This window comes from Marmota marmota, unplaced genomic scaffold, assembly GCF_001458135.2.
Source record: "Marmota marmota marmota unplaced genomic scaffold, marMar, whole genome shotgun sequence".
Lineage (NCBI taxonomy): Eukaryota > Metazoa > Chordata > Mammalia > Rodentia > Sciuridae > Marmota > Marmota marmota.
Window position 1 is genome coordinate 6858536 of NW_025999982.1, and position 26589 is coordinate 6885124.

At 37.5% G+C, this 26589-nt stretch overlaps 1 protein-coding gene across 1 annotated transcript in view; it reads left to right on the forward strand.

Moving 5' to 3' along the window:
* The window catches only part of Dnah8 (dynein axonemal heavy chain 8), a 280498-nt gene that overhangs the window by 163494 nt on the left and 90415 nt on the right, over window positions 1-26589 (forward strand). Inside the window, exons 63-74 of the mRNA XM_015487349.2 lie at window positions 742-968; window positions 2791-2909; window positions 5281-5384; window positions 6718-6894; window positions 9019-9186; window positions 9762-9977; window positions 12983-13120; window positions 15859-15986; window positions 16931-17102; window positions 18635-18790; window positions 23047-23202; window positions 25435-25617. Of these exons, the coding sequence (XP_015342835.2) occupies window positions 742-968; window positions 2791-2909; window positions 5281-5384; window positions 6718-6894; window positions 9019-9186; window positions 9762-9977; window positions 12983-13120; window positions 15859-15986; window positions 16931-17102; window positions 18635-18790; window positions 23047-23202; window positions 25435-25617 (1944 nt within the window). The remainder of the gene's footprint in view (window positions 1-741; window positions 969-2790; window positions 2910-5280; window positions 5385-6717; window positions 6895-9018; window positions 9187-9761; window positions 9978-12982; window positions 13121-15858; window positions 15987-16930; window positions 17103-18634; window positions 18791-23046; window positions 23203-25434; window positions 25618-26589) is intronic.

The window sequence follows — 26589 nt, forward strand, 5'->3', positions numbered from 1 at the left end:
CTGCCCAGTACAGTAGCCATCAATCATTTTGTCTATTTAAGTTTTTATTCATTAAAATTGTGTAAAAAAATAAAACTTCATGTCCTCAGTCCCATTAGCCCCATTTCTAGTACACAATGACCACATGTGACTAGTGGCTACCAAACTGGAAATGACATACATAGGACATTTCCATTGTCACACCAAGTTCTACTGGACAGCTCTGTGAGGTCTCACTAATCTACAGGGTTGCCTGCTTCATTTTTAGATAGTCTGATTGCCGGAGCTCTTCTCTACAATCAATTGAATTTAGTCTCTCTATACGTTTCTCCTCTGCTTCTGATTTTACCCTGCAAAATGAACCCAGTCCCTCTCTCCCATAAAGTTTTTCAGATATTTGGAGGAAGTTTTTGCAGGATCCCTAAGTAGTTTCCTTCTTAGAGCAAGCATCTGATCCAATAGCCTTTTGCACTCATCCCAGGGTCCAGGCCCTTCGCTGTCCTTGTCCTCTCTCTCCCAGTTTTCTCTAGAAGGCTGTTCCTGGAATGGAATCCTAAAGTGCAAATATAGTCCCAGAGCAGGGAGAGTGGAGCGCACCACCTCCCTTCATCTGAATGCTAAGTTCATCTGCCCTTGCAGCCCGGGAAGGGTTTGTTTTTGTAGTTTTCGATGTCACGCTTGGGCTCAGCATGTTTCCAACTCTCTCTAGCTGACCGAGAATCTCTCTGCGTTTCTCATGCTTTTTGACTTTGCCCTCTTCAGGTGGGTGAGAAGTTCCGCGCCCGTTCCTTGAAATTCCCCGGCTTGATATCGGGTTGCACCATGGACTGGTTCAGTCGCTGGCCCAAGGAGGCCCTGATTGCTGTGGCCTCCTACTTCCTTTTGGACTATAATATCGTCTGCTCTGGTGAAATTAAAAAACAAGTTGTAGAAACAATGGGCCTCTTTCATGACATGGTTTCAGAGAGCTGTGAAAGTTATTTCCAAAGGTAAGTGATATTACATAAGCGTGGGAGCTGTTGGAACCACAGAATTTCCCCCAAAGAGGAATTAAACATCACACTCAGTAAAAGGCTCTTCTTATTGATTGAGCATGAAGTCCCAGCTGCATTTAGAGTTTTCTTGCATTGATTTTCTAGTGATTATGTATTAAAAGATGGCAAATAAATGATATTTAAAAATTAACCAGTGCCCACATATAAATACCTCTTTGCCCTCCAGACTTCCAAGTAACAGATGCTTAATGAATCTCTCTGTTTCATTTGCTTAATTTTGTTTTGAAAATGGCTTAACTAATTCATTATGAACTGTTTAAAATTAGTTTCTTATTCCAATGAATTATTTATTTTGATTAAAGAAGTACATTGTTTTTAAGTTTCTTTATTGCCTTATGTTAAGGGAACATTTAGATTTTGTATTTGCATGACTTAGTCTTACTGATGCTCTTATGTCAAATAATTATGAAAAAGAATTTTAATCGACTATAGGAAAACCACTCACTAAAGAGTAGTGATGGTGTGTTCGTTGTGTGAAAGTTGGTGTCAACCTTTCAAAATACATAGCTTTCCTCCCAAAGCATCATAGTTGCTGTGTCAGATTAACAGATGTGAACAAAGGTGGACCCACACAGATTCCAGAACAGCGAGCTCCTCCCTTGGAGTTAATGGATGGTTGGGGGAGAGGGGTACAGAACCTTCCAGAAAAGCTATGCCTACCTTTCTGCATAGAGTTTGGGTAATACTTTTATTGGTTTTTTAAAGGAAGTCCCTGCTTCAAAAAGTTTGTTTATCCAGGACCCTTTCATTTACTTAAAACATACCCACACTACCCCTCTTAAATAATTCCAGATTCTCCTAGTGAGTGCATGTGCATTAATTCTTACCACTGGGAAAATTTTCTTGCTGCTTAACTTGAACTCCTTCTGCCTCTATCATCTGTGATGATAACTTTTCACTTTCATGTAGCTCTAAAGATCTGTTTCTTTGTTTCGGGATTTTTTTTTGGCATATGTTTCAATTTCTTATATTCTCTGAAATTATAGAAGTTTATCTTGACTGTTTTATAAAATATTTTAATGATAGTCATATATATGCCCATAGTTCCTAAACAAACAAACAAACAAATCCACAATACTTTAAAAATATTCAAAATCTCCAAAGGTCAACAATTCATATAAAAAGTAAAATAATTTTATATGTGAGGAGCTGTTCTTGAGTTTCTTCTACATAAAACTATTTCTTTTGTTTATTGCTGTTAAATATAATTCCTGTAGTAAAGCCCACACTGAGTTGAACATTTGAATCCAGCATGGCTGTCTTGATTTCAAGGCCAGTTCAATGAATCAGGGGAGAGATCAGTTTTGCTTTTGCAAATCCACCCAGCTGAGATCTCGTAGCCAAGAGGTGTGCAGCAAATAACAGTTGAATGAAAATAATCACAGAAATTCATTTCAACCACTGGGTAATATTTGTCCAGAACCTTAAAGTTGCCAAAGTATGTTCACATATGCTATTTGATTTGATCTTCCCAAAGTTCAGGGAGGGGTGCAGCAGACATTCTTCTCTGGGGTTTCCATCTGTAGAAGCTGAAGTCTAGAGTGGAAATGAGGGTCAAGTCAGAGACTCTCAGGGACAAAACATCAGAGCGGCAAAGCTCTTTCTACCTCTCCTCCATCCTGCACAGCTGCTGCCCTCCCTGCTAAGGAACCACTCTGCTCAATCACAGATTTCACAGAGGGTCGAGTGTCGCGTGGACATTTTATGGGAGTACAGCAGAATGACAGAGGTGTCCGTCTTTACATTCTACTTTCAGATACCGCCGAAGAGCTCATGTGACTCCCAAGTCGTATCTCTCATTCATAAACGGCTACAAAAACATTTACACTGACAAAGTGAAATTTATCAATGACCAAGCAGAACGTATGAATATTGGTAAGTGTTAGCGCAGAAAGATGGGGACGAACGCAAACTTCACAAATCAGCTCCGTTCTTTGAGTCACAAATGGAATCATGGTTCTGATGTTGGCAGCATGGTTCTGAGGGACCCACTTTCCTTGTGGAAAATGAGCCACTGAACAAAGAAAGGGACTGGGCTTATGCAGTTATCCTGAGAGGTGACTTCATTAATGAGCATGTCAGCTTGGGCACTCAGGAATTCAGGGTCTGTTTTACTGGGCGAAATGAAAGGGAGACTAGGGTCCATGCTCAGTTTCTGAGATTTATCTTACTGGACCGGATGACAGCCTTGGGGTCAGTGGTTGGTATCTGGAAAGGATTTGTTTAGGAAAGGATCAATGCTTTGGCCTCTTCCCAGAGACTGCCTTTCTAGGTTGGATGGACACCTCCTCCCCAGGGTTTGTTTTCTCACCGGGAAAAAGTGCACTGGGAAAGGACCAGTGCTCTCAATTTACACCTTTCTTTCTCACTCCCCTTTTCTCAGGCCTTATTATTTTGGGTTTTGTCACTTTCCAAATCTCATAGTAAGAGGAATAGAATCTCGGTCTTTTCCTTGGTTGGTTTGATAGTGATGTCAACAGTTTGTTGTTTGGATATTGTTGTGTTTGAAAACAAAATGCTAACTTGACTGTTAATCGTATCTAATTTTAAGGGCTGCCCTTGGGGGTCTTTTGACCTGTCAAGAAATTCTAGGCAGAAGAAAATGTAAATGGAGATGGTCTATTTTTTTTCCTCTGGAATCATTACTCTTAGCGTTTCAATTTTGGGTTCAGCGTGTTGGACACAAGTCCGTATAATCCCTGAGCCATTGCCTGGAGCTGACACCGGGTAGGCAGCTCTTGGGACCTGACTGCAATTTCAGTCTTTGGTTTCAATCTGATTTGCATAAAATTTGTCTCCTAAATTTCTAACAAAGAAAAAGGTGAAGCAGAAACAGAAATCCAAAGAGAGGCAATTTACCTGAGCAATGGTTTTCTGAGCGTCCAATTGTGTGTTTAGAAAGCATGTGGCCCACACCATTGGAAGCACCTCTAAAACTTGGTCACGCAGTCTGAGCTCCAATATCTGTGATCTTATGGTGATGACAGAAACACTGGGAAAGAGATTCTTTCCTGTGGGTTTCCTCATGACTCAGCTTCTCGCAGCTTTTCTGATGAAGCTTCAAAGTCTGTGCTGTGCTGAAGCTTGCTCCTGAAGGCCAGTTGGTAAGATTTTAGGAATTTCGGTTTGTTAAACATAGCCTTTATTAAAATTTAAGTCATACATACTTAAAATCAAATGAATTACATTAAAAACACAGGGAAGCTGGGTCCGGTGGTGCACCCCGTAATCCCAGCAGCTTGGGGGGTGGAGGCAGGATCGCAAGTTCACAGCTAGCCTCAGCAACTTAGTAAGGCACTAAGTAACTCAACCAGACCCTGTCTCTAAATAAAATATAAAAAAGGGCCAATGATGTGGCTCAGTGTTTAAGAGCCCCTGGGTTCAATCCCTGGTACCAAAGAAACAAAAAAACTGCAGACAATAAGTACCCCAAACTTCCTACTTCCTTCTTATTTTTACTCTATTTTACTATAATTAATGTTCTTCAGGAAATTTATTTCTATTCTATCTGAAAATTATGTAATGATGAGCTACTGAGAAACTTTTGGTAGCTTGAAATTGGCCACAGTGAAAGAATTTACACCTCCAAATTGGAAAAGAATATACAAATGACTGCTTGTTCTCTCTCAAGACACCAGAATATTAGACCTTTACCCACACAGCACTATCTAGAACCCAACTGCAATGAGAGAAATCCAGTTAACCAGTTACTTTGCTCCAGGGGACTGAAAACCAGTCAGTTATATAAGCTTTACAATGATTTTCATTTTTATGGCAAAGAAAATGTATTTTCTATCTCATTTGCCACTTCAGCTGCTGCATGATACAAAGGGAAAAATGATTGCTACAGAAGATTACAAAACCAGGGATCATCTAAGTTTGTCAAATAACTTTGGTGGCTATATTGATCCTATTCAGTATGACATGGTGATTTTCTCACTACTGTAACTAAATGATATTCTTCTCTTTTTAAATCCATTTTTTAGTTTTTTTTCTTTCATTTTTTTGTGGTGCTAGGGATTAAATAGATGATATTCTTCAATCACAGCTAATTTCCCCCGTTGAAACTCTCAGAAGTATTGTTGTTCCTAAGATATGTATATTTTATAGCTTTTGTCCATAATTAACTATCTTGTGTTTGTGATATTACATATACAGTGCCTTATAAATAGTAAATACTGAATAAATATTTGATAAAGGGATGTACATATACTCATCCAGAGCACATATGTCTGTGTCTGTAAAGGTCTTGATAAACTTATGGAGGCAAGTGAATCCGTTGCTAAACTCTCTCAGGATCTTGCAGTAAAGGAGAAGGAATTGGCTGTGGCTTCCATAAAAGCAGATGAAGTAAGTTTGCATTTATCCTGTCACTACCAATGAGAAATATTTTCTAGTGTTAAAACGCATTATTTTAAAATGTTATTAAAATTAAAGTATAAACTTACAGATTAGTTCTGATAAGATAGTGTTTGCAGAGGTATTTTTGTTTAACTTGTCCCCAAGCATATCTAAACTGTCATATCCTTAACCTTGTCTAAGATGATTCTTTCTTCTCTCTCTCTCTCTCTCTCTCTCTCTCTCTTTCCCTCTTTCCCTCCCATCTCCTTGTGGGAATTTCTGATTGACCATGGGTTATATTTGGACTTCCTTTCAAGATGCCTACATGCTTTAGGATGGCCCAGGTCTCATATAAAGTTTGTGTCAAAGAGAAAGAGTTAGTGTTGTTAACTCCTCCTGGGTGTCAGTGATATATATGGCTGCTCCTCTTGTCTACAGCTACCTCTCAAACTGCTTTCAGCATCCACTGAGAGTCAGTATAGAAACCTAAGCCTTGACCCTAAGCAGTTACTGAAATGAGTGACATACCATAGGGGAGGGACTTGCATAGCCCTGGTATATGATAAGCACTCAATGAACATTAACTGTTTTTGTCATTATTGCGTGAGACTTAATATGGTTTCTGACCTTGTTCCATTATACTTACTTGAATTATTTTAATTATCTAGAAATTTAGAGTGAAAATACTGTTTTCTCTTTATTTGTGAATGTAACTTAAAATTTATATTGACATATTCTATGTATAAATTTAAGAATAATTTATAATTTAAAAATCAAAAATTAAAAATATATATATATACATATATCTGTATACATATATACAGATACATGTGTACATCTATTTATACATTTATGTATATATGTATATCTGTATATATAAAATTAAATATATACACACATGTAAAATATTAAAAATTAAGTACATATACCTATGCAATATAAAATTAAATATATATACATTACATATAATACAATCACACACATGTAATATATACACATGTAAACACATGTATGCATGTATATGTTACCTATATGTAGTAACATATATAATTAAAATTAAATATATATGCATTTATTACATGTATGTGATTATATTATATGTAATACACATGTATACATATATTTAATTTTAAGTTGAAGGAAACTTAGAAGTGGAAGAATACACAAAACTGTTCAAAGGAATTACTTTAACAAACCTTAAAATATAGATGACTTAGATGAGGAATAAATTCATTCTTATTCATGTTTTATGCTACATTGACTGAATATTCTCTCACTTTGCAAATCTCTAAATTTGGCTTGAAAGGTTTCTATTTACCTTCATGTTTCCTTAATTTAACAGGTGTTAGCTGAAGTCACAATAAGTGCTCAGGCTTCAGCCAAAGTTAAAAATGAAGTGCAAGAGGTAAAAGACAAAGCCCAGAAAATTGTGGATGAAATTGATAGTGAAAAAGTAATTGCTGAGTCCAAACTTGAGGCCGCCAAACCTGCGCTGGAAGAAGCAGAAGCTGCCCTAAACGTGAGTAGCACATTGTCACCCTCCCAAATGAGTCCTAGCAGGTGCTGCCTTGCCATCTGAGATTCTGTAGTCAAATACTGAACGTACTGAATTCTTTTTTTTTAAATATATGACAGCAGAATGCATTACAATTCTTATTACACATATAGAGCACAATTTTTCATATCTCTGTTTGTATACAAAGTATATTCACAACAATTCGTGTCTTTATACCTGTATTTTGGATAACAATGTCCATCACATTCCACCATCATTTATAACCCCATGCCCCTTCCTTTCCCCTCCAACCCCTTGGCCCTATCTACAGTTCGTCTATTCCTCCCATGTTCCGCTCCCTTTCCCACTATGAACTGAATTCTTAATGTGATTTGTAATCTCTCAGTCTGGAAGCAAATGTTCCCATTGTCTCAGTTTTCTAAGTTCAAACTTTTTCGAGTCCTTTCTTACAACCTATTACTCTCATTCTATAACAACTTTCCCTGAGAATTGAGAAATAAAGCTGGAGACCAGTATCCTAACCCATAGCAGGAGGAGTCAGGTTACACGGAGAGCCTTCTTAGTTCCTCCAGCATCCCCTCCAGATTGTGTCATTCCCCTCTTTGAGCCCTTCTTGGGGTCCCCCCGACTCTTAGAATGAATTCCCGAGCCAGCCACGTGCAGCCACGAGGACTCTGCTTTGGGGAAAGGCTAATGTGTATTTGCTGCTTATTTTGGCCTCATCTTAGATAAATGGTCTGGAGCAAGCTTACTTTTCTTGGGTTTCCCTGGGGATGGTAAATCCCAGTTGGTCCTTGAAAGATTCAGGTAAGCATTGTAGGTAATTAATATTATTTGTGGGGCCCATAGAAAGTGCTCAATAAATATTAGTGCTTCTGCTGCTGTGACAACATGGTGCCTTCTCCTTCTTGAATGTGATCTCTTGTCATTTGGTCCCCATCCACAATATGGACCAGTGAACAGAAATACCTGCAGGCATCTGGAAGAATCATCATCTGTTACTGCTAAATGTGCTTCTCCTCTGCCAGGAATGCTTTTCCTAAACTTTATGGCCTAGTAAGGGTCATTCTTTAAATTTGGGCTCTGACCTCACTCCTTACAGAAAATTTCTAGCTCTTCTTCTGGGCTCTTTTCCTATCATCCTCAGGCTTCTATCATGACAGAAATCTTCCATGAGAGTGATTACATTTCCTCTGACTTCCTTGGGAGATTACAAAGCCAGGGTTATTTTTGTTTGTTTGTTTTATAGGAGAGAATTCCTGCAGCTGTTAAATTAGTGGATAAGTCTATGATAATCATTTAGTAAAAACTTCACAATGATCAGGACACATCCTCCGCCCCACTCCTTTTGTAGTTCCCATGGATAACATATAAATGAGTGAGATCATTGAACTGAATGAGTCTCTGGATGTTTATTGATTCTTGAGTCTCTCAGTCGTTCTTGCCTCAAATGTCAGGCAATGTCTTATTCCAAACCTAATAGAAACCTTCAAAAATATTTTTAAAATATTTTTTGTAGTTGTAGAAGGACAGCATGCCTTTATTTCATTTGTTTATTTTTATGTGGTGCTGAGGATCAAACCTAGTATTTCACATGTGCTAGGCAAGTACTCTGCCCTGAGCTATAGCCTCAGCCCTCAAAAATATTTGTATTAACCATATACTACAACAATTTCTCTTGTCTTCCTTATAATTACTCCCCCTTTCATACTGGGAAACCTTAAAAATAAAGAGGTTTCTGATATTCAGGGCTTTGTCTCTTCTTTTAGTATCCATATACTATCAAATCTCTGTGTTTTGAAGATGTAAGATGTTTAAATATAACACATCATTGGGGCTCATTAGCAAAGGTCTGGAATGGTGGGCAATGAATAGTAATAATATTTTAAATGCGGTATTTAGGAGCAACAGTTAAGAAAGGAATAAAAACAAACTGAAATACTAAAATAACAATGAAAGAGCCACTATACAAAGTCTTAGAATTCAAACCCTTGAAGGGATAATGTCAGGGATTGGGGAAGAAAATATTTTTAAAGGTTTTCTACCTAATTTAAAACAATTGGATTTCTAGATGACTATTAATATGACTCAACAAAAAAATATATTGATTTCTCATTCCAAATACAGACTATCAAACCAAATGATATTGCCACAGTCCGGAAACTTGCAAAACCACCACATCTCATTATGAGAATTATGGACTGTGTGCTGTTACTGTTTCAAAAGAAAATTGACCCTGTTACGATGGATCCAGAAAAACCTTGCTGCAAGCCATCATGGGGAGAGTCATTAAAGGTAATTGACATCTATCTATCCTGCGAGGCACATCAGGTGTCCCCAGCCCAGGACACTCAATATAGACCAGACGAGCCAGCAGGCCCAATTGATCATTGTAAGTTGAAGAGCTTGTTTATCTTAAACTGCATCACCCAAAATGTAAGTTGGGGTAGGTTTTGAAGATGAAGTTATTCTTTTTTTAAATGTTTTAATTGGTGCAGTATAATTATACATAATAGTGGGTTTCATTTTGCTGAATGCCTTCTTTTTACAAAATGGTTCCAGAACCAATGGCTAGTGTTGGCCCAGCCCTCGTGTCAACTCAGCCATCTCCAAAAGGGGTCCTGTGTGGTTGGCAATGTTCAGACATTCTTACCAAACAGGAAATATACATGACTTTTCTTATTTACTCTTTCACTGTGGAAGCTGAAAAACAATTTGCAATTTGCAGATTTAGGTTTACCATTGCTAGTAGTCTTGATTTGGTATGTTTTAGTGAATCACTGAAAAAATCCCATTTAGAAGTGCATACTAAGTCAGGAAGAAAGAATTCTCTTCTCCCAGACCTTACAGGCTGAGGATCTGTTTTTCAGCTGATGAGTGCGACAGGATTCTTGTGGAGCCTACAACAGTTCCCCAAGGACACCATAAATGAAGAGACTGTTGAGTTACTACTGCCATATTTTGGTATGGATGATTACTCTTTTGAAAGTGCCAAAAAAGTCTGTGGAAATGTGGCTGGTCTGCTATCTTGGACGCTTGCTATGGTGACATTCTTTGGCATCAACAAGGAGGTGTTGCCTCTGAAGGTAAATCTCCCTCCTTCTCCCAGCCAATCAACATTTAATTAATATCAGTCACTGCTGTTAGCAGACCAAGCACAGTTGGGCTGATATAGATAGATGTCCTTGCAACCCAATTTTTCTTTTTCTCTTATGTCCTCTTCTTTATGCTTCTGTTACTTGTTTCTTGGCAATGCAGACCAGAAACCAAAACCTACTTGTTAACTTCAACAGGAAATTGACTTATTGGGACTAACAATCAAATTGGCATCACAGAAAACTTGCCCTTTCTTTAAAATTTGAAGATGAAGTTCTGGGATTGAGGACAAGTACTCTGTTCCAAATGGAACTTACAAAAATTAGGGTCAACATCTAGAAATGTTTCAAAATTTAAAAGAGAGAGAGAGAGAGAGAGAGAGAGAGAGAGAGAGAGAGAAACTTCTATGCCATCTAAGAGATAAGCAGTCAAATGGAATTTAAAAGGTCCCTTACAAAAGAAGAGAAATCAGCATGGCAACCTTAAATACTCATGACTAATGGAAAAACATAAGCAGAGTTTCGAGGAGGAAATTGCTGTGGTCCAAGAATTCAGTAACAGGCAGAGCTGTGCTTGATATATGAGGGAACAATAAGGTATTAAGGATGCAACTGAGGTCTGTGGTGTGCACATGCGCACACCTCATGTACACCCACCCAGGCTGTCCTTCATGTCTGAAGGAACAGAAAGACTTTCTTAGGAAAGTAAGGATTTATAAAATACGCCCCCCCCCCAGGTACCCACGACTCACAAAGCAAGAACTCAACCCCTGCACTCCATAGAGCTAAGAGTTGTGGGTGGTTGCTCTGTGGAATGAAAAATGGATGGGTAGGTGGACAGAGGTGACTGTCCTTCATAGGAAGTCTTAACAGAAGTATCTACTCTGTGTAGGTGATGCTGAGAAAAAAAAATTAATTAAAAATGAAAAAGTTGTAACAAAGGGAAATAATGGGAAAGTATAATCAATTCATGCAAACAAAAAGATCTAAGGGAGAGACATGGTATTAAAAATGTAGAATTCGAGGAAAAAAAGGCACAAGAGTGTCATTGATAAAAATCATGATCCACAGCAAAGACTTAATAAGCTTTCTGAAAGAAAGAAAATAGCATCAAAATATTTAAAGCAATCTGTTAGAATCTTAACTTGGAATGAACAAAAAATCATAAGGTAACTTGAGGTCACAGAACCACACTATCAATCTTTGGAAGATCTGTAGACTTAGGGGTGGTCTCACAGGTGTGTCTGCAACCAGGCCTGTGTCTAGAAGAGTCCAGACTCATTTTAATGCTTTACTCTTGTCCTCTTGAAATTCTTGATAAATTTTTAACAAGGACACCTACATTACAATTTTTTACTGGGCTCTTCAAATTATGGATCCAGTCCTGAGTGGGCATAAATGAATAGCTATGCAGATATTTTATATAATATTATTTTTTAATGTTGAATAGCTACATTGAACTTTCTTCAGTATAAAAAATGTGAAATTATTTCTAGTGCCTGAGAAACATTTATAAAAAGTGATCATATTCAAGAAGGCCTTATTAAATTCCCCCAAACCAAAAATTCCTGGGGCCTCACTCTCTGATTATAAGCAAAAAACCTATAAAAATTAGAATCATCATTAGAAAAATCAAAATTGGAAAATTTACACTTAAAAAAGTCAGTCATTTCTATTTAGGGAATGATTTAAACAAGCTAAGTACCAAAGCTATTGAAATATAACCAAAATGGTACATTCTCAGCCCTTAAATGCATCAAATAAACTAAACATTCCATGGAAGAGGTAAAGTACACACTCACTAACCAGCATACATACACACAAAATTTAAGGAAACCAGAAAAGAATTAAAACAACTTTAAAACAAGAAAAAGCAGAATTCACGAGCAAATCTAAGAACTGATGCCCTGCAAAAATAAAGAAGAGATATATTCCTGAAAATTTAATCAAGATGAAAACCACAAGAACAAATAAACATCAAAAGATAAATCCACATAATCATAGATGTGTAGATTTCAGTAATTAAAGTGCAAATTATTCATAATGACATGTGAAAACATTAGACAATCTAAAGGAAATGAAGGGTCTGGGAAAACAGCTAAAATCAAATAAACATCAAGAAAGAAAATGAGATAGTTATCAAAGAACATCTACCCCCCAAAAGCTCTAGGCTAGATTACTGATTAATTATTTTAAATTTGTAAGAAATTTGTGGGGTGCGGAGGTGCATGCCTATAATCCAAGCAGCTCAGGAGGCTGAGACAGGAGGATGGCAAGTTCAAAGCCAGCCTCAGCAATTTAGTGAGGCCCTGTCTCAAAATAAAATAAAAAATAAAAAGGGCTGGGGATATGGCTCAGTGGTTGAGTGCCCCTCGGTTCAATCCCCGGTATAATTACCATTCTGCTGGACTTAGGAAAAAATGAGAAACTGCTGTCATAGTAATTTTATTTCAAAGAAATTTACCAAACAATTCAAAATGTTGACGTATCTTAAAAATGTTTATAAAAGCATTATTTATAAGAATTAAAAATGGAGGTGGGGGAGAAATACATAAAAGTAGGAAAAAGGTTAAGTAAATATGATACATTCATATTGTGGTTTATCTTGTAGCCATATCATGAAAAAAAATGTTTAAGGACATGGGGAAATTATCAAAATGACACTAGTTTCCCCTTTTTTTTCCAAAATTTTCACATGCTTTATAAAATATTTTCATTGACCAACTTCTTCATACAATATTCACAGGTTATCTTTGAATAAAATCACGTGTTTTTTTTCTGAGTTGCTGTACTTTTCCTGATTTCTCTATTGAACATCAATAATTGAAAGAAAAATGATTAATGAAATATCTCCAGAGTGCTCTGCTTGCCCAGCTGCAAATACTGAAGCAGAGGACCTCCAAAGAACTCTCTACCGCAAAAATCCTGTCACTTAGGTTACCCTTTACCAATCAAAATCATGAGCTCTACCTGATCCCCCTCTTCTTCCTTTCAAGGCGAACCTGGCCAAGCAGGAAGGCCGCTTAGCCGTTGCTAACATTGAGTTAGGGAAGGCACAGGCCCTGCTGGATGAGAAACAAGGCGAGCTGGATAAAGTGCAAGCAAAATTTGACGCAGCCATGAATGAGAAAATGGTGAGATCAAGCAAACAAAATTACCAAAAGGATGTTCTGAAACTTAACCCAAGTGTGTGCTGGATTTAGAAACTAGGCAAATGTTTATGTAGAAAATTCTTCATGGAATGCCCTTATTTAGGGGCTATCTCAGCCTAGTATGCATCTTTGGCACCCACAATTCTTTTTTTTTTTTTTAAATCATCATTAATCTATGAGAAAAAGAGTACTGATTTTGGAGTTAGGAAAAAAAATGGTTCAAAGTCCAGCTCATTATACCTGTACATAAAATGGTGGGATTTGATTTTTTCACATTTGTATGGGCACACGTATAGCCATGTCATTTGCCAATATTCTCCAATTTTTCCCCTCTCCCTTCCCTTCTCCCTTGCCCTTGCTCCCTTTTCTCTGCCTATATCCCATCAGTTTTTACCAGATTCCACTACACCTTTATTTCCCTTTTTTCTGTCTTCCACATATGACCCTTGACTTTCTGAGTTTGGCTTATTTTGCTTTACATAATGTTCTCAAGTTCCATCCATTTCTTGCAAATGACAATTTATTGTTTATGACTGAATAAAACTTCATTGTGTGTATATGTACCACATTTTCTTCATTGACTTATGAATACTTAGGCTGGTTCCATTGTTTGTTTGTTGTGAATTGTGCTGCTATAAACATGGGTATGCATGTATCGCTGTAGTAAGATGACCTGAATTCTTTAGGATAGATACTGAGGAGTGGTATAGCTGGGTCCTATATGGTGGTTCCATTCCTAGTATGGAGTAACCTCCATACTGATTTCCATAGTGGTTGTACTAATATACAATCCCACCAACAGCGTAAAAGTGTTTAATTTTTTTTCCACATCCTCTCCAGCATTTATTGTTGTTTGTATGGATGGTTGCCATTTTGACTGGTGTGAGATGAAATCTCAGTGTAGATTTTGATTTGCATTTCTCTAATCGCTAACGATGTTGAACATTTTTTCATATACGTGTTGGCCATTTGTAGCTCTTCTTTTGAGAAGTGTCTGTTTAGTTCATTTGCCCATTTATTAATTGGGTTATTTGGTTTTTAAATTTTTTTTCAGTTGTAGATGGACACAATATCTTTATTTTATGTATTTATTTTTATGTAATGCTGAGGCTTGAACCCAGTGCCTCACATATGCTAGGAAAGTGCTCTATAACTGAGCTACAACCCCAGCCCCTGAGTTACTTGTGTTTTTAGTGTTAAGCTTTTTGAGTTCTTTATATATTCTGGAAATATGTTATTTCTTTGTCAAAGAGTAGCTATCAAAGATTTTCTCCCATTTATAGGTTTTCTCTTCACATTCTTAATTGTTTCCTTTGCGGTGTTGAAGCTTTTTATTTGATGCCAACCCATTTATTAAGTCTTGGTATTATTTCCTTAACTTTAGGGGTCCTAGTAAGGAAATTGTTGCCTGTGCCTGAATATTGAAGTGTTGAACTTTCATTTCTATGTAAGAGTTGCACAGTTTCTGACTTTCTGAATTTGGCTTATTTTGCTTTAGATAATTCCTACTAGGTTTTTGATCCATTTAGAGTTGACTTTTGCACAGGGTGAGAGATAAAGGTCTGGTCTCATTCTTCTACATATGGATAACCAGTTTCCCAGCACTATTTGTTAAAAAGGCTGTCTTTTCTCCAATATGTATTTTTTTGGGAACTTTTGTAAAGGATCATTTGAGTATATCTCTGCGGGTTTGTCTCTGTGTCTTCTCTTCCGTACCAGTGTTCTGTGAGCTCAGTTTGGAGCATTTAACCTAACTTATCTGTAAAATGAGGGATCCTAATGTGACCTTTAGGGTAAGGAGCTGGCAGTGTGGGAGTGGAGGTGGGGGTCTTGAATTGCTGATTTCTATGCTGTGATCTCTCTTGCCACTATGTAAAATTACCAGGGTGAAGTCACTGGCAGAGATTTGGAAAAAATGCACAGCAGACACTTATAGACTATGTCCACCAAGTAGATACAGTAAAAAATAACCTAAAGAGCATAGATGATATTAAAATGTAAATAGAGTGATGAGTTTGTAGTATTTATTACCTTTGCTTTTAATATAATTTGCTTCACTATAAGTTTTTATAATTCAATTTTTTCTAATGGCTACATTTAACACCAGCTCACAGATATTCTGAAAGTTTTATAGTTATTATAATCTGGTTCAAGCTGGTGACAGCACATGACCCTTGCATGGGATTTTTCTGGGAGAAAATGCTTTGTAAACTGCAAAGAATTTAGGATTATTATTAAATCCAAGACTTTAAGATGGTATATTTTATTGATTTGACTCTATCTTAGATTAAATGAATTTTAAAACTGATACATGAAAAACATGGAAATTGTATGTTTATGGAGTACCATATGACATTTTAATACATGTGTACATTATGTCATGTTTAAATAAAAGTGAATAAATATATCTACCTCTTCAAATGTTTATCATTTCTATGTTATTGTCTTGAACATATTTATTAGAAATACTATTTTAATTATCATGATTTGGATTTTCTCTTAGAGAATTGCTTTTCTTGAAATTTTGTAAAGTTAAAATCACCATGCCAAGAATGGATTATCAGAATTTAATGTATGTCAAGATCTGTCACTGTGTTAGTTTGAGATTAAGTTTATTTTGCAAATTCAGAAATTCCTCCATGTAGTTTTATGTGAATGTGGTGGCTGTTTGATCAAGCACTTCAGAAAGTTCTTTGAGACGCTCTCCCCTTGTGATGCAGGATCTGCTCAATGATGCGGACATGTGCCGGAAAAAGATGCAGGCAGCGTCCACTCTCATCGATGGGCTAAGTGGAGAAAAAGTCCGATGGACCCAACAAAGTAGAGAGTTCAAAGCTCAGATTAATAGGTATGAATTTTGGTTTCTGTTATAATCGCCCTCCTTCTCAGTCAGTCTTCCCTCCAAACCTCCCTCTTTGTGACATTAAAGAACATAAAGCCATTTCCATGGGGAAGTCAGTTTCTCCTGCACGTCCACTTGTCCACCTCTCAATCCCTCCATCTAAGGAAGTGCTTAGAGCTGGAGTCACACACACGCTTAGTAGAGAATGGAGAAGATCCCATGAAACACTGGAAATCTCAGTTGTGGTCTGGCAATGTGGGCGCAACTGATGTGTTTGGATTTGCCAGAACAATCTGGATACTCCGTCCAGTTCTCTACTCTTGTCTTTGGTGATTTTGAACGTGTGGCTCACTGATGCTTTCTAAATGCAAAGGTTTCTTGTGCTGGTGTCTGCTGGGGTCCTCAGAAAACTTGAAGAGAGGGAACGAAAAGGGGGAGGAAAATGGCAAAAGAAACAAATAAATAAGAAGCAGCAAAAATAGTTTAAGTGTGGTGATAAGCAGGACTATGACACGGAATAGCAAGAAGGTGATTTCCACCAGGAGCCGAGGCTTTGCACCTGTGGCTTCAGTAGGGGGGCTCCACTTTCTTGTTTTCTGAACCATCCAAAATGTGGCCCCACTCACCCCCACCTGTTTTTTGTCTGGTCTCTCCATGCCTGGCAGGCGCAAAGAAGGCCCTCTCTTGATAACAAAACCAAACTGCCCTGTGGCTTTCCCAGCCACCTAATGGAAAAGGTTAAATGTGGACTGGGGATGTGGCTCAGTGGAGAGCTCTTGCCTAGCATGTGCAAGGCCCTGGGTTCGATCCTCAGCACCACATAAAAAAATAAATGAAATAAAAGTATTGTGTCCAACTATAATTAAAACAATTAAAAAAGGGAAAAAAAAGTTTAAATGTATTAGGTGACTCACTTTGGGGAGGGACCTTTTGTGTTTTTTTTCTTACAGACTTGTGGGTGACATTCTGCTGTGCACAGGCTTCCTGTCCTACCTTGGTCCATTCAATCAGATATTTAGGAACTATTTGCTTAAAGAACAATGGGAGATAGAGTTGAGATCACGGAAAATTCCTTTCACTGAAAACCTGAATCTTATTTCAATGTTGGTGGACCCTCCAACTGTAAGTTGTACCTTCCTTATCCTGTTTTAATTTCTGCCTCATTTTATTTCTTAATAAGGAATCGAGGCCTGCCTGATTTTTTCCTTCTCTGTTCCATTGAAAAATTGCTTTGAAGATGCTTAGGAGTGAAAAGGAAGATTTTCCTTGTGGCACAGGATTTCTTTAGCATTTTGAGAAATTTGCTTTTCGATTAAAATCGACAGTGCTCTGTAAACCAAAAGATGGTGTGAGCAGCAGGCTCACCAGGACTGAGCTCTTCTCATCATTCATAGTGCTCCGCTGAAGTCACACTCTCTTTCAAATGTGTTGGGCAAATGCAGACATTATCTGGGCCATAAGCGCAGGCATTGACCTTTTTATCAATTCGCCATCTATTTTAGTGTCCGATAGCGTAACACCATAGCGTGCTCTGGGATCACTGAGTAATAGTGTGTCCTATTCAATGACCCTCCTGGCTAGGGTTTTGATTCCATTCTCAGTATAACTTGCAGAGCTCCAGTGGTAATAAATGCTTTCCAGGCAATTTGTATTCATGAGTTGCATTTCTGATTTGCAAATATTCTCTCCAGTTGCTGCTTCCCTAGAGGATGCAATGCTATTAATTTCATGTTATCTGTATTTAAAAGTTAAAAAATAATCATCTTCAATTCAAACAATGTTGAATTCATCCTTAGAGGGAATAGATTCTGTGTTGGAGAAGCACTGGGCCCTGAGGAAGCAAGGTGGGCCAGGATGGTCTTTATTAACTTTGCATGCTGGAAATCCTGGGGCAATTTAATGAGGGCAGAGGCTGGTTGGTTCGATGGATCTCTTGTGATTTCATTGATGACATGGAGAGAGACTGGCAACCCCCTCTAAATTTGGAGAAGGATATATTCACAAAAGTGTCATTGATAAACTCCTACCAACACATCTCATCTAATTTCCCTCCAGCTATATAAGCACCACACCCCATGTGAGCAGAACCAAAGGGCAGGAAGGAGACATATCAGGGGCTTATTCCTTAGGGCTTATATCTTCTGACAGCTCTTTACATTCATTATCTTCTCTAATTCCAAATCAGATAGAGTAGGTACTCAAGTTTATAATGTTTCCTCTAAAGTACGGAAAGGCAGTATAAAAGTATATATCTAGTTTTGGTCATTCAAGATTCATTAGGTTACAAATTCATTTTTTAAAGTTAATATTATTGGGTTCATACAAGTTTGTTTTTTCTAGCTACCAGTTGCATAGTCTCAAAAGAAAACAAATGTCCAAATTAAAAATTTTTTGCGGGCTGGGGATGTGGCTCAAGCAGTAGCACACTCGCCTGGCACGAGCGGGGTGCTGGGTTCGATCCTCAGCACCACATAAAATAAAATAAAGATGTTGTGTCCCCCAAAAACTAAAAAATAAATATTAAAAAATTCTCTCTCTCTTTAAATTTTTTTTTGCATTATAGAACTAATAACTATAAATGAAAACCTTCTTTTCATTTAATGAAGACATTTTTGTTCTCCTTGGAATGATCATATCCATTTCCTGTTATTTAGATTGGTGAGTGGGGGCTTCAGGGTCTACCAGGAGATGATCTCTCAATTCAGAATGGCATTATTGTGACAAAGGCCACCAGATATCCACTTCTCATAGATCCACAAACTCAAGGCAAAACTTGGATTAAATCAAAGGAAAAAGAAAATGATTTACAGGTATGTAGCATTTGGTGCATGGGAAATTATAAAGTTTCCCCAAAATTTCAATAGACTCTGCCAGTCATAAAGTTGCCATCTGTGTTAGTTAGCTTTCTGTTACTATAATAAATATCTGAGATAATCATCTTATAAAAAGACAAGAATATTTGGGCTCACAGTTTTGGGGGTTTCAGTTCATGATTAATTGGCACCATTGCTTTTGAGCCTGTGGTGAGGCGGAACATCATAGTGGCACAGCTGGTCACCTGATGACCAGATGTAAAAGAGAGGAAGAGGAAGGGGTTGAGGTCCCAATATCGCTATCAAGGACACACCCCCAGTGGCTGGAAGACCTCCCAGTAGACCTTACCTCTTAAAAGTTTTCACCAAGCTGGATGTGGTGACACATAAAATCCCAGTGGCTTGGGAGGCTGAATCAATACAATCATGAGTTCAAAGCCAGCCTCGGCAACTTAGCGAAGCCCTGAACAACTCAGAACCTATCACTTAAAAAAAAAAAAAAGTTTCCACATTTTCCAATTGTGCCAAGCTGGGGACCAAGCTTTTAACACATAGGACTTTGGGGGCCACAGCAGATCCAAAGTCTATAGCATCATCTCTGATAATTGGTTGCTAATTTACATTCTTGAGTTTTAACAGCAACTTGGGGCAGCAGCTCTGGTTAAATTCTCTTTTGTGCTCTCTCTTGATCTCCTCTCTCTCTCCATTCATTTCTCTGACTCTGTTGCTTTTGCCAATGGTGGCTTTTCCCCTCCCCCCATACCTTGGGTTTGGGCTTATAGAAAAATGATTCCTCAACACGAGGCCATTCTTGCCAACCTAGCTCAAGTGCTTGGTACTACATAGAATACCTGAGTCCAGCGTGGGCTTTGGAGTCTAATGTAGGGTTAATTTGAAGTAACGATTGACGGGGACAGGGTTGCATTCCTAACTTCCTTGGGGATCTCGTGTCTTTTAGTTCAGCTAGTGATATGAGCTATTCCTTGTTTGCTAGCCACTGTCCCCAGAGTTCTAAGCCTTCTACCTATGTAGTTTTACTTCCACTGTTTCTTTTCATCAGAATGTCTTTCTCCACCCCACTGGCCATTTAACTGATAGCTCGAATAAAAATCTTCAATGTCACTGAAGGTCTCCACCTAACACCATCTTCCTGAAGACTTTTCTGGGTCTCCAGCTAGGTGCAGCCTGTCCCAAATCCTCACCACGTTTTGTTTGTACTTCTGCTGTGGACTTAGAGTCTGTCTTCAATTATTGTTCTTTTCACCTTTACCTCTTTTATTTCTGTTATACCATAAACTTCTTGCTAGTCAGGTTTATGGTTTTACCCATCTTTACATTTTCTGCATAGCTCTTTATACAGAGTAAGAATTCCAATATTTATTGAATTTAAGTGGATTAATCAAAGTGTGTCATCATCATAGGGGTGTAGACATCAGGAAAATCATGTGTCTGTCTTGATAAATGTGGGGAAAAAAAAAACCCTCAATACTCATTTGTGATAAAACTGTCGGTAAACTAAGATTAGCAGGGATCTTCTCTAATCAGATAAAGAGTTTCTACAAAAGCCTATAACAAACATCATATTTAATAGTGAAATATTGGAAGAGTACTTCTGAGATCCGGGCTTTCCAGGCAAGTGGACACTGCCTGATGCTCAGGAGCATACCCCAGGTCCCCCGCCTCACGAATACTCCAGAACACCAGGACCCAGAGAAATCCCAGGATGGACGAAGGAGTGTAAATGGAAGCAGTGTGTGTGTGTGTGTGTGTGTGTGTGTGCGTGCAGAAGCTTAGCAAAGTGGTGTCATCTGTTTCCACAGAGCTTTGTGGGAACCACGTTCCCAGGAGTGGACCTACAGGGTTCACCTGCATAACCCTGCACCTAGTTTCCTGGGTCCAGTTGTAATAGTCCTTGGCTCCACTGCCCTTCACTCCCCTGGATGCTGATCTCGCTGCTCATCTTATTATCTTTAGCTCAAATGGTGCCCCAGTGTTATTTGGCTGTGAATGCCACTGCGTTTCCTGATCATAGCTTGGTCTCTCTACTCCAGCCTTACATTCATTGGTAGCCTTTGGGTCATGTTTTTGCTGATGTACTGGGCCCCCAGACCATCTTGTGGATGTAACAGAAGTGTGCCTGAGAGTTACTTATTTCAACAACCATCTCCTGCTGGGATGTAAGCAGGTTAACCATGTTTTCCTTATTCAGAAAACACAAGTTACTAAGTATGTAGATAACCACGTGCCCAAACACAGAGAAATGAAAAACATAGCATGTTTTGTGTCCAGTGCTGCCCTCCATCTTGGCAGCTTTGCCAAGATAACTTTCAGCGCCACCTCCAGACCTGCTCTGACTTCACCAAGTGTCTCCATGAGGACTTCATTGGCCACCTTATTTGTGCAGATGACACAGGCTCTGGAGTGGCTATCCATAGTGCCTCTATACAAGAAAATCCAGTGAATTAAACTTAAAATTGGAACTTCAAGATATTATTTCAAGTTTGTGAAGATACTGAAGATGGTTAAATATAACCCTAAATAAACTATTAGAAAATTATTATCTTTGGGAAGGAAATTGCAAAAATAGAGTTTATCTCCTGGGAGATAGAACAAGACAACAGTGAATTTAGTCTTATTGGAACCTTATTTTGTTTTGTTTAAAGTTCTTTGTTTAGCTGGGTTCAGTGATGCACCCCTAATCCCATTTATTTGAGAGGCTGAGGCAGGAGGATTGCAAGTTTGAGGTCAGCCTCAGCAACTTAGTGAGGTCAAAATAAAAAATAAAAAGGGCTAGGGATGGAGTTCAGTGGTTAAGTGCCCCTGGGTTCAATCCCCAGTACAAAAACCAAAAACCAAAAACCAAAACAAAACAGCTCTTTGTTAAGCTTCATTTACCTTAATCAACGCATAGTGAGACCTTTAGAGCATATAATTTGTATAAAGAAAACTATCAATTGGGGGAAACAACTTCTTTTACGTGCAGGATTTTTTAAAATGTTATTTCCTTTTTCATCAAAACAGAACAAAAGCAGTCTTATCTCATTGCTCATTTCTACCTCCCCCGCCTCTCTCTTTTTCATAGCAATTGATGTCTGTCAGCTCTGCTCTCCTAACCACTCCCTGTCCCAGTGGATCTTTCTTGTGTGTTAGGGTCCACACCTACAGTAGCATAAAGGGGACAGTTCAACTGAGAGGACAGAATGTAAGGATAGGGGAATCCAGAGGAGCCCTGGGGAATCCTCACAGGCAGGAGAGGGATCATAGCAGAAGCAAGAGTTCAAAGCCAAGCAGCTGATGCAGGCATCAACCAGCCCAAAGGGTCTGTTTTTAACTAAAAACAAACATTGATCTGAAAATGAGGAATCCTGCAAGGATTCAACATTGGCAAAAGCAATAGACCCAGAGAAATGAATGGAGAGAGAGAAGAGATCAAGAGAGAGCACAAAAGAGAATTTAACCAGAGCTGCTGCCCCAAGTTGCTGTTATAAACTCAAGAATGTAAATTAGCAACCAATTATCAGAGATGATGCTATAGACTTTGGATCTGGAGTGGCCCCCAAAGACCTGTATGTTAAAAGCTTGGTCCCCAGCTTGGCACAATTGGAAGATAGTGGAAACTTTTTTTTTTTTTTTAAGTGATAGGTTCTCACTGAGTTGTTCAGGACTTCGCTAAGTTGCCAAGGCTGGCTTTGAACTCAAAAAATCAAAGGATAGAGAAAGTGAATTTGTAGTCTTTTAGGTTGACTTTTTGAAGAGTATCCTAGTCTTTCCCACTAGGAGAAAAACTACGTGGGTGGACGTTGGTTTCATCAATGACATTTCTAACGTTCTTATGTTTAATTTTTTATCACTTATTCATTTTGAAGGAGTCCTGAGAAGATAAATACATGTCAGTAATATGGGAGTTACTTTGCTTTTCTGTAGTGATTATAACTACGCAAGTTTGAAAAGATCACTTCTTGAGTTCTTCTTTTCCGTCTGTCAGGAGCAGAGCTCTGACATGCCACATGAGGAATGTAACATGAATCTCCTCTTTTGATCAGAGAGACTTTGTTACACCTGCAGGGCTTTTTCAAAGTCATGACTTGCCAATTTTTGAAAATTAATTTTTGCTTCTTTCTTTTATTTTTAGAAGCAGGCTTCCTGTACTGTCCTTCAAATTCCTAGTCACCAGCCCAACAAATCTCTTGGTTTCCATGTAGGAATGGGCACATTCTTTGTAACATTCACAGGCTAATGAACTCCACTTCTAGGTGACATCTCTGAATCATAAATATTTCCGCACACACTTGGAGGACAGCCTTTCCTTGGGTCGACCCCTTCTCATCGAGGACATTCGTGAAGAGCTGGATCCAGCCTTGGATAATGTCTTAGAAAAGAATTTCATTAAATCCGGCACCACTTTTAAGGTGAGCTTTTGTAAAAGAGAATGAAAGAAAAGAACAATGGTGACATCTACTTATCTTTTTGAGCATAGCAGTAAAAGCAATTTCTTCCAGGTGATAGTATTTGATACGCTGGAAAAAAATTATTTCCAAACTGATATTTGGTGTTTCCTTTTATCTATTTTTTATTTTTAAGCATAAAGTGCTTATTTTATTTTTCCTTCACAGTGATAGCTATTATTCTATATTTCTTTTTTCCTAACTTCTAATTAACAAATAATAATTGTATATATGGGGTAGAATGTATTACACATTTCAAAATTGCTAAAGTAGATCTTTTTAAAAAATTAAATTTATTTTTTAACTCATAAAAACATAAAAGCTCTATATAATATTGGGTGCCATGTGATGCTTTGATTCCTTTTTTATAGTATATAAAACAAAGTAACATTAGGGAACCACATTGTCTGGTTTTAATAATTGTGCTAGTGTTGCATAGGAAAATTACATGTATTCTTAGCAACTCTGAGAAAGCTGATTTTGCAAACCATATGCATATTTATGTAAGAAAATCTGAATCTCCTCCCTGGATAAAATAGTATTTTCATAAAGCCTATAGACATTGCTCAGTTCTTTTTTCTTTTTATTAACTTTTCTTCTAAACTCATTGACTTTGCTGGAAGCTATGGAATACTGTTCCCAATTGTTGATGGTAACATGAATTGTTTTCAATATAACTGTTTATTTTTTAATTGACGTCATTCTCTTCCTTTAGGGTAGGTTTTATTTCTTGATGAATAACAACATTTCTGGTGGAGTGTTTTCCTCTTTGGATGACTTTATTTCCTGAGTATAAGTGAACCATAAAGAATGCATTTTTTTCATTAAACAAAGATTTATTTAGAAAATTTTTCTTCATAATGTGAATTCATTCCTATGCCATATTTTTAAAATTAATTCAGCAAAATTTATGGAGCATCCAATATATACTTAAGCCTGCAAGAGTTTATGGGGTGTATTGAATAAAACTCAGTGTTCTGAAGACTTAGCATCATCTCCTATGAGATTAAGAAATAGAATTTCTCTTTTCCAGATAAAGGAGCTAAGAATAAAATTTTAGTGATTCACTTGGCTATTGTGGACTCATCCACAATTTTGAACTGCATTTAAAAAAATTTAATTGACAAATAAAATAAAGATCTTATATATTCAAAATGTACAATGTGATATTTTGATATACCTATACATTATGTAATGATTATCATAATCAAATTAATTAACACACTCATCACCACGCATGCTGTCTCTTAGATATCCAGAACTTGTTCATCTTACAAATGAAAGTTGTACCCTTTGACTAACACCTTCCCTTCCTACCTCCAGCCCCAGGTAACCAGTGTTGGATTCTCTACTTCTAAGAATTCAGATTTGTTTAGATTCCACATATAGATGAAATCACACTGTAATTGTCTTTCTGTATCTGATTTATTTCATATGCCTCGTTTAACATGCCAAAGGAGGATATAGAATCTCCATTCCTGAAGATCTTTTTAAAGACCCTAGATTCTTATTTGCAGTATTGAAGGTAGGGTAACCTGAGGATGTGATGGTGGCCTTAAGAATGTTTTCCATCATATGCAGGATGAGGATTAATTGAAACTTAAGACATTTAAAAATGGTGCCAATATCCACTTGATTTTTTTATATAGCAAAACCCAGTTGTTTTTCAATACACTGCAAATAGTAGTACTTAAGATAAATGTTTTCTTTCTGGAAAAAAAGAGTTGGCATTTTTCCTTTGCACATTATGTTAACTTTCTATTGTCAAATATTCTTGAGATATGAGTATAGAATGCAAAAAGAAGCAAAGTTCCATAGTAGGAAATAATTTCCTCAGCCAGGGGGAAAATAGCATCTCCTGTACTTTGAACAATTGATGAGAGTAATAAATACTGAAAATGTCAAGTCAAATCCTAGATGCATCTGAGTTTTCCTTTACCCACCATTTGTTTTGGATAAATTTCTCATTTGCCTGGTATTATGGCTAAAGTATCTTCAGGAAGGTCCACAGATCTAAATTGTTCTAAATGGAATAGGCTTTATTATTTAAGAACAGTGATTAAAATTTCACATCTTCCTTTCGTAATTCATTCCAGTTGTACAATCCTGATCTTTGCTAAAGTCTTTCCTAAATTGACCCCAAATCTCTTGTCCTGCTCTTAAACTGTTCTTATTTTTATATTTGAATATATATAGGTGAAAGTGGGTGATAAGGAGTGTGATGTCATGGATTCATTCAAACTGTATATTACCACGAAATTACCAAACCCTGCCTTTACCCCCGAGATCAACGCTAAAACATCAGTGATTGACTTCACTGTTACCATGAAAGGACTGGAGAATCAGTTATTGAGGAGAGTAATTCTAACCGAGAAACAGGTAATCACACTCAAGGGAAAGAACTTCTACTTATAATAAATTATAATAAATGCTTAAAATCTATTGAGAAATTACTAAATATATGGAAGACAACCATATTTACCCTTGTTAACATGAAGAAATATTTCTTTGGCAGTGTCAATTTCTATGAAGAAATCCTGTAACTCATTTCTTCTTTAACACCAACCACATACATACACACACACACACACACACACACACACACACACACACACACACACAAATCTCTGATTGGAAACCTTTGAGTATATTGACTTACGTATCTGTAGCCTTATGGATTGTCCTGATTTCACATGAAAAATTTACTGAAAACCATAATCCTGGAGAAAAATAAATTGCCCTATTGCTCTGGCTTGCTAAATACCACTGTGATAGTTTGAATTACTATGGTCTCCATTATTTAATGATATAAGGAGCCATACCTTTATTTTAATTAAATGAAATTTACACAAAAGCAGAGATATTAAGTATGGCTGAGGGTTCTAATGAAGCAAAGAACAACTTAGGATTAGAAGATTTTTTAAGAGACAGAAACAAGATTAAACCAATTATTAAGATAATGCTCAGAAAACATTAAATTTTATGCATAAAATATTTGCACAAAATATATTTGCATATATTGAATATATTTGCATAAAACATGAGAAAGTTTCTATTTGCTTCAGTATAATTAATTTTGGTATTCAAGATCCAAGGAAAAGACAAGGTTAGGAATAATAACAGCAGAGAGACATAAAATGGGAAGGTGAGAAAAAGAACGAGAGGAGAGGATGGCAGGGCCCGGGGAAGAGGGAAGAGAGGAACACAGGCCATACACCCAGAAGTGGAAAGAGAAATGACGCCAACTCTTCTTCTTGAGTAAAATGATGTCAAGTCCTACCTGGTTAATAGAGGCTGCTCACCTTGGGGACCAGCCATTGAAAGGTGGCCAGTCCAGGGGAGAGAGAAGGG